This window comes from Chiloscyllium punctatum, chromosome 1 (assembly GCF_047496795.1).
Source record: "Chiloscyllium punctatum isolate Juve2018m chromosome 1, sChiPun1.3, whole genome shotgun sequence".
Taxonomy (NCBI): domain Eukaryota; kingdom Metazoa; phylum Chordata; class Chondrichthyes; order Orectolobiformes; family Hemiscylliidae; genus Chiloscyllium; species Chiloscyllium punctatum.
Genome location: NC_092739.1, coordinates 70,577,814 through 70,595,438, shown reverse-complemented (window position 1 = coordinate 70,595,438; position 17,625 = coordinate 70,577,814). Strand labels below are relative to the sequence as shown.

The window sequence follows — 17,625 nt, the reverse complement described above, 5'->3', positions numbered from 1 at the left end:
GTTTTCTACTTTTTTACTGGCTTGAGGTCATAGAATCATAAAATCATCAATGTTTATATAATCTGGCTCATTCTTTCTGCATCAATTGTCTTTAACAGGAACTCAACTATGTTAATTCTACATCCTTCCCCAAATCCTAGAAAATCTCTCTCCATTTTTTCCCCAATTCCCTTTTACATCCATAATAAGTATGGAAATACAATCATGTGAGATGAATATGGACAGGTTAAGTGAATGAACACATATTTGACAGCTAGTACCTAAAAAGGTTAGTTTGCATTAATAGATAAAACCCCACCAATCAGATTGTAAAAAAATGATCTTAGCAGAAGCCAATGATGTCTAAAAAAGTGTTGCAGCACCAGTTATTCTGATGTTAAGCTGCTTTGGCTTATGGTAATATACACACTCTTCAGGTGAATCTGATGTCTCACAAATTATGCATTACTGATGTAATGAAGTTTACTATTGTGTAATTTGTAATGAACCTATACTGTTTTGAAGATTGAGCCTATCTTTTGCTCAAGACATTGCCTGGACATCTTTCCCCACTTGGCTTTAGTAACTAAGAACAATAAGGAGGATTGGTAAAAGTCAATATCCCCCCACCCCCAGCCAAGGTATGTCAGATGGTCCAGGAAAGCATTCGCATTTCTTCTATTCTAGCACTATACCAGTGCTGGGCACCTGTTGTCATTTACAGCTCTGCAGATTTTGACCAGATCGTGCTAGCCTGAAGAAATATTCAGTTCTACAAATGCCACAGCCAACTGAAAGAAGAGAGAATTCCAGTCAGAAAACAGTGAGAATATCTTTAAATATTCAGTAGCTCAAAAGTACACACTGCCAGTCAGCTTCTCTGAATGGAGCAAGCCAGGCAGCATCAGGAGGTGGAGAAGTCAATGTTTCATACCCAAAACATTGACTTCTCTACCTCCTGATGCTACCTGGTTTGCTGTGTTCTTCCAGCCTCCTGTTTGTCTACTTTGGGTTCCAGCTCTGCAGTTGTTTTGTCTCTCTGAATACAGCAGCCAGCAATTTTTAAAAAAAACTGGAGTCGCACTAAGTCTGTCTAAAGAAGCATAAAAACAGACAGAAATAATGCAATAATCGAGAAGACCTCCAAAGACCACACAGAGTTTTATCAAAGCTACAAGATAAAAATCCAATTTGTAAACCTGGGATACAATGATTAATATCAGGCATCCTAAGTAAGTTAGGTCCCTGGCAACATGTGTTTAAGTTCTTACATTTGAAGAAGAATTCCAGACTGTGAAGTTAACTGAATATTGTTACGTTTAGTAAACAGCTATTTATAAAATTGTTGAAAATCAGTGGACAATTCGGTGAAAACAGTTTGATAAAAGGTCACTCTTTCAGGAAATCGTTAAAATGGCTGCATATTCAACTAATTAGAGTCAGAAATTAAAAGGCAAATGAGGAGTTCATTGAAAAAAATCAGTGGTTTGAAGGGGAAAAAACATTTTATTATATAACAGAAACTTTTCTTAAGGATGCGATATCAGGAATACTGTGCACTTTTCAGTTTAAAATAATGACATGAATATAAAGGACAATAAGTAGAAACAGTGTGACTTCACCATATTGATTAAAAAAGGTGTGGAAACAATTAAGAAGGAGAAGAAGTAATATAAATGTAAAAATAAAAGAGTGTATTTCTTCATTTTAAAGCATTTTGACAATTTTTTAAATGAACAATATTTTTGCAAAAGTAGGAGGATAATTATAAACCATTTAGATGATTTCCAACTTTACGTGTCAGAAATGAAAGAAAGTTTCTGAAAAAGAAAATAAGATAGAAGTTAGAAATCTCTAATAAAACAACAAAGCTTCTCAATGAAAGAGTCTTATTAACAATTAATCTTCATGATCTAGTGATTCAAGCAAATGGCTCAGTGGTTAGCACTGCTGCCTCCCAGCACCTGGGTTCAATCCCTGCCTTGGGCAAACTGTCTGAGTGGAGTTTGCGCATCCTCCCTGTGTCTGTGAGGGTTTCCTCTGGGTCCTCTGCAGGCCAGGAGAATTGCCCATAGTGTTAGGTGCATTTGTCAGAGGGGGGAGGGTTGGGCTGAGGGGCCTGTTTCCATACTGTAGGGAATCTAATCTAAATAATTTTTTTCAAACTTACTGATGAGAACAATGTTTAAAACAATTGAAGTGATTGTACAATTTAGACACTGAACAGCAATTATATATACAAAGCAAAATTAAAATTCTCTTTTGGCTTTCAAATACGTAATTTAAATCAGTGAAGGAAAAATAATTAATATAATGATAATGGAGAAGGATATTACACATCCAAGCAGACTTAAAATCACAAATCCTCCATTCATAGAATTAAACTGGCTGAGCGGGAAGATACAATTCATGCAATTCAGGTTTGCTTCAGGATTACAGAAGAAGATAAGAACCAGAGAACACATTGATTTACTCTGGAGCAGATTGTGTTTTGATTGAAAGACTTTGCGAAGAGGAAAAAATGAGGTGGGATAGGGCTATCACTTTGCTAAGGCTGTACTATAAACATCCAAATAATCAGGAAAAGAAGAAAGGCAAATATGTAGGCATCTCAGAGAAGTGTAAACATAATAGCATGGTATAGCAGGGTAGTTCAACTTCCCCAGTATTAACTGGAATAAGTGAAAAACTTAGAGGAGGCAGAATTCTTAGGTTGTATCCAAAAGAGCTTTTTTAAGCCCGCAAGTAGAAAGTCCTACAAAAGAGGTGGACCTAATGTTGAGCAACAAAGATGAGCAAGTCAGCGTGTCAGTGAGGAAGCAGTTCAGAGAGAGTGAACAAAATTCCGTAAGATTCAAGGTAATTATGGATAAGACAAAAGTAGATTGGAAGTAAAATTTCTGAACTGGGTGAAGGTCAATTTTAATAAGAAAATACAGGATCTGTCCATAGTGAAGTGTGGGCAGGTACTTGCAGGAAAATCCACGTCAGAGCCATGGGAGACATCCAAATGGTTAGTAATGAATGTGAAGGGCCAACAGGTTCCTATAAAGGGACAGGGTGAGACCAACAAGTTCAGAAAACCCTGGATGTCAAAGGATATTCAGAATTGGACAATAAATAAAAGGAGCCTATGGTCGATGTCAAATGCTCCAGATAGCCGATACTCTTGAGGCATATAGAAAGTGTAGGAAGTTATTTTAAAAAGATATGAGGAGAGCAAAGAGGAACATGAAAAAACACCAGCTGGTAACATTATGTAAAATCATAGGCACTTTATAATGATATTAGAGGCAAGAGAATGACCCAGGAAAGAGTGGGGCCCATTAGGGTCCAAAAGGACAATCTCTTTGCAGAACCAGAATACATGGTTAGAGTACTTTGCAATGAAGGACAACGTCAGTATAGAAATCAGGAGGGGGTCTGTGATATATTTGAACAAATTAACATTGAGTGGGAGGAGGTATTCATACTTCTAGTAGACTTGGAAGTGGATAAAAGCCTGGAACCAAATGCAATGTAGCCACACTAATGTGGGAGGCAAGGAGGGAGACTAGCAGCATTCTTTTTAAAATCACTTTTTTTCTCTGGAAGTCTTGGGTCTTGATGTCAAATGATGAAAATTGAATTTTGATAATCCATTTTAACTACAATCATAACAAGAATGTTGATGAGACCACATTAGGTGAGCTCCAGTTTTAAGAAAGAAAATAAATGCAGTGGTAGTATCCCTAACTTTGGGCCAGGAGGCCCAGCTTCAAGTCCCACCTGTACCAGAGGTGTGTAATATCATCTCTGAACAGTTTGATGAAAAAATAGTTATAAATACAATAAAAGCAATTCAGAGAAGGTTCAGATGACTGATTCCAGGAGAGGATGTAAAATATACTGACTAGACTCTACGTTCAACCACTGAAGACTGATATTTTCTGGGGCTTGATTTCCAAGTGGTGGACTGTTCTGGTTTTAGCTGACAGTATGCATTTTGTTTTAATAGGTTCCCCACCCAGATGCCAAGCTTTATTCCTTGTTTGCCAGAGAATGCTCTAGAAGAGGCTGTAGCTCTAGAACAGGTAAGTATCCTGTACCTCTGGGATGAGGTGAGAAGAGGTAACATGATTTGGAGTGTAATCTCAAGAGAGTGGAGAGACAAGACACAGAGGTAGGTGTTGGTATGTGTTGCACACCAGGCAAGTGGTTTGGTCATCTGAGAAGTGGGTAGTCACAAATGAGTGATCGTGATGGAGAGTGTGGGGTTTAGTAAATGGGGCGGAATTGGAGAGTGGAGTGTACCAATCCATTTACAACCATTTGGTCCATCATGGTTGTGCTAGCTCATAGCTAGAGAAATACAACACAGATAGCACTACTCCTTTTTCTCCCTGAAATATTTCTTCACTATTTTGTTTAAAAGATTCAATACATTTTGCTTCAGTAACTTATTCCTGTAGCAAAGTATCCAAAAAAAATGTTATGTGAATAAATTTCTCCGAACCTCCTGCCTGGTGCTAACTTTATATTGGTACAACAGACACATGGGCAAGAAGCTGTTGTGGTGGAAGGGTGCAGTTCCTACCTCTGGGCCAGAAGGCCTGGACTCAAGTACAGCCTGCCCCAGAGGTGTGTCATAAGATGTCAAAACAGATTGATTCATATTCCCTACACAATACAGTGAGGATTTGCATGGCACAGGGAGAACCAGAAAGCCTGTGTTTAAGTCCCACCTGGCCAGAGGTTTGTAATAACATTTTTGAACCGGTTAATGAACGAATCATAAAAAACTATATCATGTAATATTTTAAAAATGAGACGAGCATTGATTACAAGGTATGAGAGTTCCTTTCTTGCCCAGTTGAACCTAATATGTTGACCAGTTCTTGCCCAATAACCAACTTTCTGTCTATGTTGTGCCATTCCTTTAATACTACTCACTTGAACAATTTTATCAAACTTCTGTAAAAACCCATTCTCCTAAACTTTCATGGCACTACAACTGTGGAAGTAATACTTTGTAGGTTTAGATGTGGGGGAGAAATTCAAGCTTGTGCTGAATCTCGATCTGAAAGGCACTCATACTCAGGATCTAAAATCAAAATACAACTTTAAAAAAAGTCAATCCTTTTTTCATGAATGACCACTACCAAAGCTAAATTTCACATCTATTTGACCGCTCACTGATCTCTCATCACTCAACGTTTACTGCGTGACTTAATCTTGGTTATTTGAATAGGTAAATGTACACATTAAGGACTAAATGTGAAATCGGATTCATTAGAATAGTGGAGAATGTATTGTTCTTTTTCCTGTTGCCCAAAAATCAGGTGAAATGAAAGAATAAACACATTTTGGCAATTGGCCAGAACTTCTCGACTTACCCCAAGGTAATGACCATCGATGAACACCACAGGTAAGGAAGGTGATTCATTAGCTCTCTTGCAACGCTCTTCTAGCTCCTTTCCATAATCACTGTTCAAAGCAATATTTTTCTCTTCCAATTTTACTCTGTGATTTTGGAAAATTTTCCTCACTATCTCACAGCGGTCAAATGTTGTCCTCACAACACGAAGGCTAGTTGTGTAGATTACTATTCTTCCAAATTCTAGTGTTAGTGGTGGCTGCAACAAATAAAGAGAGGTCTCAAACACAGTCTTATCCTTTCCTTATTATGTTACTAACTGCACCCATATCCAGTTTAAGAGGCAGTTCTGATAGTTGTAGTGTTAAAGGATCTGTCTGTGCCACTTTTTAAAATTGGATTTCTACTTTTAACTCATGGATGTTATGTCTTGCAGGGCTCGGGGAATCTAATGGTTAAAAACAAAAAGGAAACGCCAGATTCAGGAGGTGAATGTCTCAGCAGCTTTGCTGATGGATCAGGAGGAGCAGGAGTGTTTCCTCCAATCCCAACAAGCAAACTCAGCCTCATTCACCTCACATTATCCAGCCCACATCACCCAATCGTTCAAATCCGCCACTCGATCTCTGACTGACCCCAGGATGGCCCTCCACCCCATGCCTTAACCCTACCTTCCCCACCTGTATTCCCACCCAATATTGCCTATTAGCCTGACTTCGAGCCAAAAATACTTCAGTTTACTTTCAGCGGGACATTCGGGAAATAATAACTTTCAAGATTCCCAACCAGAATTCCTACTTCCCCGTGTGGATTTTCTTTACTGACATGAAGTAAAAATGAAAGCCCACATGTGATATGCCAATGCCTCGGAGATACTTATGTTTGCTTTCAATCAAGTGACCTTTCCCACAATGTTAAAGGTTTATGGATCAATCTGTCGGGAGAGTAATTCTTCCCAAGTTGCCTGTCAACACAGATATGCCTTTAATTATCTCCTTCGCTTCAGTTTGAATTGAAATGGAAGATCAGTAAATTTAAGTAGGCAGGAAATTAATTCTGAATGCTGTCTGCCTCCTTTCTACGTGTAACACAGGACGTGCTTCAGGATACTTTTTGAGATCTTTACTTTAAAAGTGGTACATTCTGGTAAACATTTTGATTTTGTTTTTGTTTCATAAAGGAAAAGTCAAACAAAAGCAACAAGAAAAAACTTCCTTTTTAAAGCACTTTTCAGATCACCAGACATCTCTTACAGCCAATGAATTACTTTAAAGTGGAGTCACTGTTTTAAGAAATAAAATAGTCAATAGCTAAACAAACTCCTGTAATTATCACTGTGATAATTGCCATTTAATCTGGGCTGAATCTTACCAGGAATTGGGTACATGTCACTTCCTGAAGAAGGGCTTATGCCCGAAACGTCGATTCTCCTGCTCCTTGGATGCTCCCTGACCTGCTGCACTTTTCCAGCAACACATTTTTCAGCTCTGATCTCCAGCATCTGCAGTCTTCACTTTCTCCTACATGTTACTTACCTCAACTTTCATGGAGGGTTTCTCTCTACAAGACCCAGCAGGTTTCCTCACGCTAACATTCAAAACTCACCTCATTAGCTAGGAAGCACAAGCCTGTCATACTGCTCTCATCGTATTCTGCTCCTTACAATGGGCAAAAATTCTCACTACTGCTGGGACAGCCCAGGATCCCTGGCACCGATGCTATGCTTGAAGACAATGTGTACTCGGCCAAGTATTGTCAGTCTTGGGTTGGCCTTCACTGGGAGAGCAGCCACAAGCCAGTGCTATCCAGGCTACATGTCAATCACTGCTTAGGAAGCAAGCCACACAGCTCACCTGCCCATGGACTCATCGCATTCTACATCTTATAGGAACTCATCGCATTATCTTAGAGAAACTTATCAGCCATGATTGAATGGTGGAGCAGACTTGATGGACCAAATGACCTAATTTCTGCTCCTATGTCTTATGGTCTTAACCCTGTTTAAGCTCAGTGTTTCCTCCATGTTTAACACAGCAGAGGGAGGACGGCACCTGGGAATCAGCAGGAGGTTTCCTTGCCCTTTTTTGACCAGATGATATGAGACTTCATTGTGTCCAGATTAAATGTTGAGGATTCCTCGGGTATCCACTTCCCGACTGTATTCCACTGTGCCCACTGCTGGGTCTATCCTGCTGGTGGGTCAGGGCACATCCAGGGATGTTAGTAATGGTGTCTGGGACATTGTCTGTACGGAATGGTTCCGTGAGTATAACAATGCCAGACTGTTGCTTGATTAGTCTGTGAGACACACTCGCAACTTTAGCATGAGCCCTCAGATATTAGTAAGGAGGACTTTGCAGCATCGACAACATTGTTTCTGCTGTTCTCATTTCTAGTACCTAGACTAATATCAGGCAGTCCATCCTGGTTCATTCCTGTTTTGAGTTTTTTTGCCACTGAATAGCTTACTAGGCCATTTGTGAGGGCAGTTAAAAGTCAACCACATTGCTGCGGGATTGGAGTCATATGTAGACCAGACCAGATAAGGAAAGCATGATGTACCATAGATCACAGATCATTGTACATTGATGGATTGCAAGACTCAGCTGTGCCATAACATAGCTCTCTCAACACAATGTGTGCACAGTCTATCATCTCCTGCATTTGGGCAAAGTTGGCTCCATTGCCAAAATGTACTGCCTGGGCTGCTATACTGATCTTATCATGAGGAGAAAAGGTGAATCAGTGTGATCTGGTATCAAATGTAATGAGTAATAGCCTTGAAAAAAACATGTGGGTGGATTATTGAAAGATCCCTGAGGCTCCTTGGAAGGAGCTAGCTACATAAAAGCTTCGTACAGCTGTCACCTTGGTGACGGTTGGGATAGGATGGCTACCCACACCTTTGTGTTGCAGATCCCATTCCAACATTTGGGACATTCTGGGACAGTGTCCTAGGATATCCTTCACCTTCAGTAACACTGCACCTTGTCATCTGGAGGAAATGATATCGAGAACAATAGGCTCTGTACCTCCTCTGAGGTAACTGACCTTCAGCTGTGACCTCTTCCTGTGGATGCTGTTCAGCATTCACTGGAGATTGTACTGGCATTGGGCATGTGTTATCCCTCCATCTCTCCTGCACCATCATTGCACAGCACTGCAATCTTTGCTGTGGCTGGATCCACCAGTCATGCTTCCAAAGAACCTGCATTGGGGACATAAGATATGTAACAAGTCCTTGTGGACAGTCAGCATCCACATCACTGAGAAATGACAGTTTAGCACACTCCACTGTACAGGGACACAAAGCACTCCTCCTTAACAAGGAACTTTGACAAAGGACTTTAATCCAATGAATGCAGCATAAGTCATGCCACAAAGAGAAAGCAGGAGACTGTAGGTACTACCTGAATCCTGAGACTTTGTTTTCCCAGTCCCATATCACCCAAGAAAAGCATCATTGCATACAAGAGCATGTTGACAAATACTTAGACTTCAAAGTGAGAGGGAATCAGTTCTGTATTCCTAAGTTGCCTTTGAGATCTTGCTTTAGCTTTGTGCTTTTGTTGGTTTTAAAGTTGCTTATGATTACTTCCAATTCACAGAGATGAATATCTTCAATCTGAAATGACTGATGACACTGTCAAGCTTGCTGATGATCAGGATTTGTATTCTCCCACACTAGACATGCACGATGATATATTTACAGATGTATCAGCCCCTAATATGAAAGGTTTTGATTAATTTGAAGGGGCCTCCCATTGTTCCTGAGTGAAGCCCATGTCTTGGCACTGAAAGAAAACACTGACTCTGCCCATTCCAGGCACGGTAAGAGCCATTTTCTATTTGCAGTTTCCATTTTGAATTGACAGAATGTGCAGATCATTTGTGTCACATTGAGTCTTGATAATCATGAACTACCCTTAAACCTTCATGTTCCTTTCCTTCTGGGATTCTCTGTCTAGCCCATTAGTACATGTGTCCACACATTTCCACACACCTCTTTGCATTATAACTTCAGCTCCCCAAATTACCTACTGAGCCTTAAAGTTTAGTCTTTCCTCACCATTGTGCTGCACATTCCAACCATCTAGGCACAGTGGTGATAACAGTTATTGAATTCCCTCAAACCACATTATCTCCTGCCTTCCCATGCACTATCACCTCCCACCTTATGTGTCAATTTCCCCCTTCACTATTCATGTCCCCTCAGCATCTCAGGCTGCTGCCTCCAATCCTGAGCATTGATTGCCCCAATGTCTTTAACCCTTTATCCCCTGAGATCATCCCATTGACTTCCATTCAGATGACCCACAGGACGCACTATTGCCCATAGATTTAGATGTGCAGCCCTGACTGCGAAGTGGCCAGACCCCTGACTGATCTGTGTGCAGCTCCTGGCTGACGTATCACAAATCCACTCGCTGTTTGCATTGAAGGTACAGAATTATACTCCACTCCATGACCTATGGTGATAAAGCAAAGCAGTCCACCGACTGTTCCCAAACCCCTGAACTGAGATCAGTATGCTGATACATACTGAGGAATCACATTTACGGTGCATTGTGCCTTGGAGTAACATGTCCTCCACCCTGTTAATTGATCATGGATGACAACTGCGATAAGCTAACTAAAAACCAGATGCTGTGAATCAGAAACCAAAACAGAAGTTGCTAGAAAAGTTCAACAGTTCTGGCAGCATCTGTGAAGAGAAATCAAAGTTAACGTTTTGAGTTCTGAGGAAGGGTCACCAGACCTGAAACATTAACCATGATAAGCTGCCTGGCCTCCTGTTTGCGCTAATCAGACAGGCAACATTGTGAGCTTCCAAGTCCTGGCTAAGGGATCAAAGTGCCAAACAGCCAGCTAAGGTAAGGTAAGGCAGGTATGCTGTGAGCATTAATGTATGCACAAAGTGTGTGAGTGTTAAGAGAGTGAACGAAGAGTCCTGAGACGCAGCCTGGTCCAACCCATGAACTGGGAAGTCCTAGCTCTATGCGCACAGTATCCTTGTAGCAATATTGTAATGAAAGATGCCAGTGCACTCTGAAATGTACCACTGAAGAGCAGAACCATACTGTGCTTTGATGATATGATGAGGCTGGTATGTGCTGAATGCCAAGGCCTGTGGATGGACTGCATTTTCAGTTACTGCCCATGGAGCATGTGTTAAGTCATTAGAGCCTAATATCCAAAACAGAGATTCAGAATTGCATTTGGCAAGCTGGAGTTGCCAGGTAACTACTCTGACTTTCATGTTGGGAATTGATGGTGCCTAGTTTCTATGTAATCGTTCGGAGAATAGGAAACTAGAGATCAATAAGGTAAGGTTAGACATGCTAATAGCCCTCTCGCCACTCACTAAATTGAGAAACTCCGTCTGGTTGCCCAGCACCTTGGTTGGAAAATGGCCCTTGGTGATGGGAAGCTCCTCACTGTGCATCTCATGTGATTCTTGCCATGATCCACATCATTCGAGGGATGGGAAAATCTCTGTTTTTTTTAATGATGACAGAGGAATAAGTACTTGTCAGGGCGCCAAGGTTAACTTCCTTGTGTTCCATAATGAATGGACACTCAACAGACAATAAGCCAAACTTGACGTTGCATTCTTAATAACTTGTGATGCTGTAATTTCAGTTCAAAGTGAATGCAATTAGCCTACAAACAACATACCATCATGAATTACGCAATTTTACAATGTTTATTCTAAAATTACCACTGGACAATAAAAGCACATAGTGGAGCAATTCCAATTTGTTTATTATAACTGTGCTTTAATCAATGTTCAATATTATTTTATAATTATCTTGCTGTAATAATCTTTTTTTTCAGAGACATAGAAAAGTACTTTTTAATATGGACTTAACAGTGTTAATTATACCTTAAATAAAATTATGTATGTTTGTTTAAAGAACTGTGGAAGCTCAGTCATTGAGTATACTAAAGACAGAAATCAATGAGTTTTTTCTTTTTTCTTCCATGGATTGTCAGTATCACCAGCATGGCCAGAATTTGATATCATTTTTATGTATATTTGAATTGAGTGGCTTTATAGACTATTTCAGAGGGTAATTAAGAGTCGACCATATTATTTTTGTTCTGGAATCACATATAGGACAGACCAGGTAATTATAACAGATTTCCTTACTGAAAGGATATCAGTGAACCAGATGAGATTTTACAACAGTTGATTCTGGTTTCATGGTCATTATTATTGAACTAGCACTTTAATACCAGGTTTACTATTTGAATTCAAATTTTACTAGCTTGTAGGCCCGGGCCTCAGGGTTAATAGCCTGGTATGTTTATCATTACACCATCATCTCTCCACAAGATATTAAATATATCAAGAATGTGAAGATACTGTGGAAAAATGGTATTGAATTAGAATTTTTTTTATTTCAAAAATATACTTTATTCATAAAAATATTTTGATGATCTGTACAATTGGTCATGCCATACATACGTAAACATTCCATTTTTTTCCATACAGAGATCGAGTAATCATTCCTATATACAGGTCTGTACGTTTACTATCCGTATGTTTAGCTGAGGTGTCAGCGGAGCCCATTTACTGCGTGGGTCCCCTGTTCTTTAGCAGGCAGACGTTACACGGTGATCTTTCCCCACCGTGCCTTGGCGGCAGCTGCCCCAAGCTTCAGCGCGTCCTTCAACATGTAGACCTGGACCTTGTGAGGGAGCCGTGGTTTAACAAGGAATTGGAATCCCTTGTGAAAGGGAAGAGGGCGGCCTATGTAAAGATGAGGCGTGAAGGTTCAGTTGGGGCGATTGAGAGTTATAAGGTAGCCAGGAAAGATCTAAAGAGAGAGCTAAGAGCAGCGAGAAGGGGACATGAAAAGTCCTTATTTGGTAGGATTAGGGAAAACCCAAAGGCTTTCTATAGGTATGTCAGGAATAAAAGGATGACTAGGGTGGGTATCGGTCCAGTCAAGGATAGTAGTGGGAAGTTGTGTGTGAAGGCGGAGGTGATTGGTGAGACACTAAATCAATGCTTTTCGTCAGTATTCACTCAGGAACAGAACATTGTGGCCGATGTGAATACTGAGTCACAATTAATTAGAATGGATGGCTTTGAGGTATGTAGGGAAGAGGTGTTGGAAATTCTGGAAAGGATGAAAATAGATAAGTCCCCTGGGCCTGATGGCATTTATCCTAGGATCATCTGGGAAGCTAGGGAGGAGATAGCGGAGCCATTAGCCTTGATTTTTATGTCGTCGTTGTCTACGGGAATAGTGCCAGAAGACTGGAGGATAGCGAATGTGGTCCCCTTGTTCAAGAAGGGGAGCAGGGATAGCCCGAGTAACTATAGGCCAGTGAGTCTCACTTCTGTTGTGGGCAAAGTCTTAGAGAGAATTGTAAGGGATAGGATTTATGAACATCTGGATAGGAATAATGTGATCAAGGATAGTCAGCATGGTTTTGTGAAGGGCAGGTCATGCCTCACAAACTTTATTGAATTCTTTGAGAAGGTGACCAAGGAAGTGGACGAGGGTAAAGCAGTAAATGTGGTGTATATGGATTTTAGCAAGGCGTTCGATAAGGTACCCCATGGCAGGCTAATGCAAAAACTACGGAGGTATGGCATTGAGGGTGTTTTAAATGTTTGGATTAGGAATTGGCTGGCTGGCAGGGGACAGAGGGTAGTAGTTGATGGTATAGATTCATCTTGGAGTGCAGTTACTAGCGGTGTTCCACAAGGATCTGTTTTGGGACCATTGATGTTTGTCATTTTTATAAATGACCTGGAGGAGGGGCTTGAAGGCTGGGTGAGCAAGTTTGCGGATGACACGAAAGTCGGTGGAGTTGTGGACAGCGAAGAAGGATGTGGCAGGTTACAGTGGGATATAGATAAGTTGCAGAGCTGGGCAGTAAGATGGCAAATGGAATTCAATGTTGCTAAGTGTGAAGTCATTCACTTTGGTAGGAGTAACAAGAAGATGGATTACTGGGCTAATGGTAGACTACTTGGTAGTGTGGATGAGCAGAGGGATCTTGGTGTCCATGTACACAGATCTTTGAAAGTTGCCACCCAGGTAAATAGTGCTGTGAAGAAGGCATATGGCGTACTGGGCTTTATTGGTAGAGGAATTGAGTTCCGGAGTCCTGAGGTCATGTTGCAGTTGTATAAGACTCTGGTGCGGCCTCATCTGGAGTATTGTATGCAGTTTTGGTCGCCATATTATAGGAAGGATGTGGAGGCATTGGAACGAGTGCAGAGGAGGTTTACCAGGATGTTGCCTGGTATGGTAGGAAGATCGTATGAGGAAAGGCTGAGGCACTTGGGGCTTTTCTCATTGGAGAAAAGAAGGTTTAGGGGAGATTTGATAGAGGTGTACAAGATGATTAAGGGTTTAGATAGGGTTGACAGTGAGAACCTTTTTCCGCGTATGGAGTCAGCTGTTACTAGGGGACACAGCTTTAAATTAAGGGGTGGTAGGTATAGGACAGATGTTCGGGGTAGATTTTTTACTCAGCGGGTTGTGAGTTCATGGAATGCCCTGCCAGTATCAGTGGTGGACTCTCCCTCTTTATGGTCATTTAAGCGGGCATTGGACAAGCATATGGAGGTTATTGGGCTAGTGTAAGTTAGGTAGGCTTTGGTCGGCGCAACATCGAGGGCTGAAGGGCCTGTACTGCGCTGTATTTTTCTATGTTCTTGGAATGTGCCAGTCCGCAACACTCAGTCAGGGTCAGCTCCTTCAGCTGGAAGATCAACAGGTTTCGGACAGACCAAAGAGCGTCCTTCACCGAGTTGATGATCCTCCAGGCACAGTTGATGCTCGTCTCTGTGTGCGTCCTAAGGAACAGACCATAGAGCACGGAGTCCCGCGTCGCGGAGCTGCTCGGGACGACCCGCGACAAACACCACTGCATTTCTCTCCAGACTTCTTCTGTGTGGGTACATTCCAGAAGGAGGTATGTGACAGTCTCGTCCCTCCGCAGCCACTTTGAGGGCAGTGTGCGGTGCGGCAGAGAGTCCAGGCGTGCATAAGGGATCTCACAGGCACAGCCCTTCTCACCACCAGCCAAGCTATGTCTTGGTGCTTGTTGGAAAGTTCTGGCAATGAGGCATTCTGCCAAATGGCTTTGACAGTCAGCTCAGGGAACCGCTCGATAGGATCCGACCTCTCCTTTTCCCGAAGGGTCTCAAGGACACTACGTGCTGACCACTTCCTGATGGACTTGTGGTCAAAGGTGTTTCTCTTCATAAACTTCTCCATGAAGGACAGGTGATACAGAATGGTCGAACTACTTGGAGCGTTCCGCGGCAGCGAGGCCAGGCCTATCCTTCACAACACCGGGGACAGGTAGAACCTCAGTACGTAGTGACACTTGGTGTTTGTGTACCGGGGATCCACGCACAGCTTGATGCAGCCACACACAAAGGTGGCCATTAGGGTGAGGGTGGCATTTTGTGTGTTTCTTCCCCCGTTGCCTAGAGCTTTGTACATCGAGGCCCTTTGGACCCTGGCCATCTTTGATCTCCATACAAAATGGAAGATGGCCCAGGTGACTGTGACAGCACAGGTTCTGGGAATAAGCCAGACCTGTGCCACATATAATAACACTGACAGTGCCTCACACCTGATGACCAGGTTTTTACCCATGATGGCAAGTGACCATAGCTTCCATCTGCCCAGTTTCTGCCTCACTTTCTTGATATGCTCCCCCCAAGATTTGGCGCATGTCCCAGCCTCTCCGAACAGAATACCCAACACCTTCAGGTGGTCAGTCCTGACGGTGAAGGGAATGAAGGAATGGTCAGCCCAGTTCCTGAAGAGCATGGCCTCGCTCTTTCCTCGGTTGACCTTGGCCCCCGAGGCCCGTTCGAATTGGTCACATATGCACAAGAGTTTGTGCACGGACAGTGGATCCGAGCAGAAAGCGGCGGCGTAATCCAAATACAGGGAGGCCTGAACCTGTAGGCCCCCACTGCCAGGAATAGTCACCCCTCTCAGGCTCGCATCCTTCCTGATGGACTCTGCAAATGGCTCTATGCAGCACACAAACAAGGCAAGAGAGAGAGGGCAGCCCTGCCTGACTCCAGATCTGACTGGGAAGCTGTCGGATTCCCACCTATTGATTGAGAGTGCACTGACAATGTTAGTGTAGAACAGTCTGATCCAATTACAGATTCCCTCCCCAAAGCCCATTTTGGAGAGAACATCTCTCATATACGTATGTGATATCCTGTCAAAGGCTTTCTCCTAGTCCAGGCTGTTGAGGCAGGTATCCAACCCTTTGTCCTGCACGTAGGCGATCGTACCCCTGAGGAGTGCGAGACTCTCAGCAATCTTCCTGCCCGGTACAGCACAGGTTTGGTCAGGGTGGATCACCGATCCCAGAGCAGACCTGACCTGGTTGGCGATGACCTTTGCCAAGATTTTGTAATCTGCATTTAATACTGATTTCTGATTTCCTCCCTCTCCCCCTTCCACTTGTAGATGAGGGTGATGATGCCTTTCCTCATGGATTCACTCATGGTACCTGCCAGTAGCATACTGACATACACCTCCAGCAGGTCCTGGCCAATCAAGTCCCAAAGAGCAGAATAGAGCTCGACCGGTAAGCCATCACTTCTGGGAGTTTTATTCTTTTCGAAGGACTCGAGGGCCTTGGTCAGCTCGTCCAGAGATAGCGGCTGGTCCAGCCTCTCCCGTGTTCTGTCGTCTAAGACCTCCGTGATAGAGGACAGGAATGACTGGGAAGTCATGCTGTCAGTTGGCTTCGCGTCATACAGACTGGCATAGAAGGATTTGCCGAACCTCATGATGTCAGCCTGAGATGACGTTATCGAGCCATCTTCTTCCTTCAGGCTGCTGAGCACGGAGCTCTCTTTGTGCACCTTCTGGAAAATGAAACGTGAGCACGTCTCGTCCTGCTCCACCGAGCGGACCCTGGACTGGAAGATTATCTTGGAGGCCTCCAAGGCAAAGAGCGAGGCTTACTGGCCCTTCACCACCTGGAGGTCCTCCATGACATCGACCCCCAACGTCTGCAGCAGGAGCAGGTTCTGTATACTTTCCTGGAGTTGGGACAGTTTTCCCCGCCTCTCTCTCACCTCCTGAACACCTTTGAGGATGAAGAACCTCTTGATGTTCCCTTTTACTGTTTCCCATCAGTCCGCTGGAGACTCAAACAGGGCCTTCACAGTTCTCCAACCTGTGTAATCCCTCTTGAGCTCCTCAATGTTTGCCGGGGTCAACAGTTTGGTGTTCAGCTTCCATGTTCCCTTACCAGCCAGCTGCTCGTCCTGTAGGTGACAGTCAGCCAGCAGGAGGCAGTGTTCAGAAAAGAACACCAGCTTGACGTTAGTGGATCTGACCGAGAGCGTTCGGGACACAAACAGGTAATTTATCCTTGAGCGGATAGACCCGTCTATCCGGGACTAGGTGTATCTACACTGCGTTCCGTCTGCAGGGGTGCTGAAGACATCATACAGCTCGGGATCTTTGACCGTTTCCATCAGGACTCTGGACGTGCCGGATCGTCCACCTGCATCAATGATACAATTGAAGCCTCCGGCCAGAATGACAAGTCTGGACGTAGCCAATAACAGTGGAAGCTGTTGCAGGACGGCCAACCGTTCACTCTTACCCGCTGGGGCGTAGACATTAATCAATCTCAGGGGAGTATTTCTATACATGACGTCTGTGATGAGGAGGTGCCCGTCCACCACCTCCTTAACCTCGGAGATGGTGAAGTTGCCTCCTCAGCAGGATACCCAGGCCGGAGGCGCGGCTATAGTTGCCCCCCGACCAAACTGACTGTCCATGGGCCCACGAGCATGACCATCCCCTGTAGCTGCTGAGGTGCGGTATCCCACACTCCTGCAGAAACAGGACATCGGCTTTAATGTAGGCCAGCAAGGCCAACGTAGAGACACATCGCGTAGCAGGTTTAATGCTACGCACATTAATACTGGCAAATTTTATCCCCATTTCAACAGTTTATGAGGTTACCAGTGTCCATTTGCTGCTGGTCCTGTCTCTCTGGGGTAGCTATCTGCATTCCTGCATTCCTGTGGTGAATGCGAACTGCTGGACCCTCGCAGGGCTGGGGGGTAGCTGTCTGGCTCCACGCTGCAGGCATTTCCCTGCTCTGGTGTCTTTGGGTCGGGACCAGGGTTTGCACAGTCCAGTTCTCTGTCTGACAGGGGGGCTGTCAGAGGATCGCTGCTCCCAGTTACCTGGAGCTGTGGGGCAGTGGGTACCTCCAGGTTCTCACCGGGTAGGGGTTGGTCTTTACCAGCCCCCTCAAGG

The 17,625-nt window shown here is 43.5% G+C and overlaps 1 protein-coding gene across 1 annotated transcript in view; it reads right to left on the bottom strand.

The window, feature by feature from the left end:
* The window catches only part of grxcr1a (glutaredoxin and cysteine rich domain containing 1 a), a 95,960-nt gene that overhangs the window by 53,351 nt on the left and 24,984 nt on the right, over positions 1 to 17,625 (bottom strand). The window contains exon 2 of the mRNA XM_072571856.1: positions 5,355 to 5,594. Coding sequence (XP_072427957.1) covers positions 5,355 to 5,594 — 240 coding nt within the window. The remainder of the gene's footprint in view (positions 1 to 5,354; positions 5,595 to 17,625) is intronic.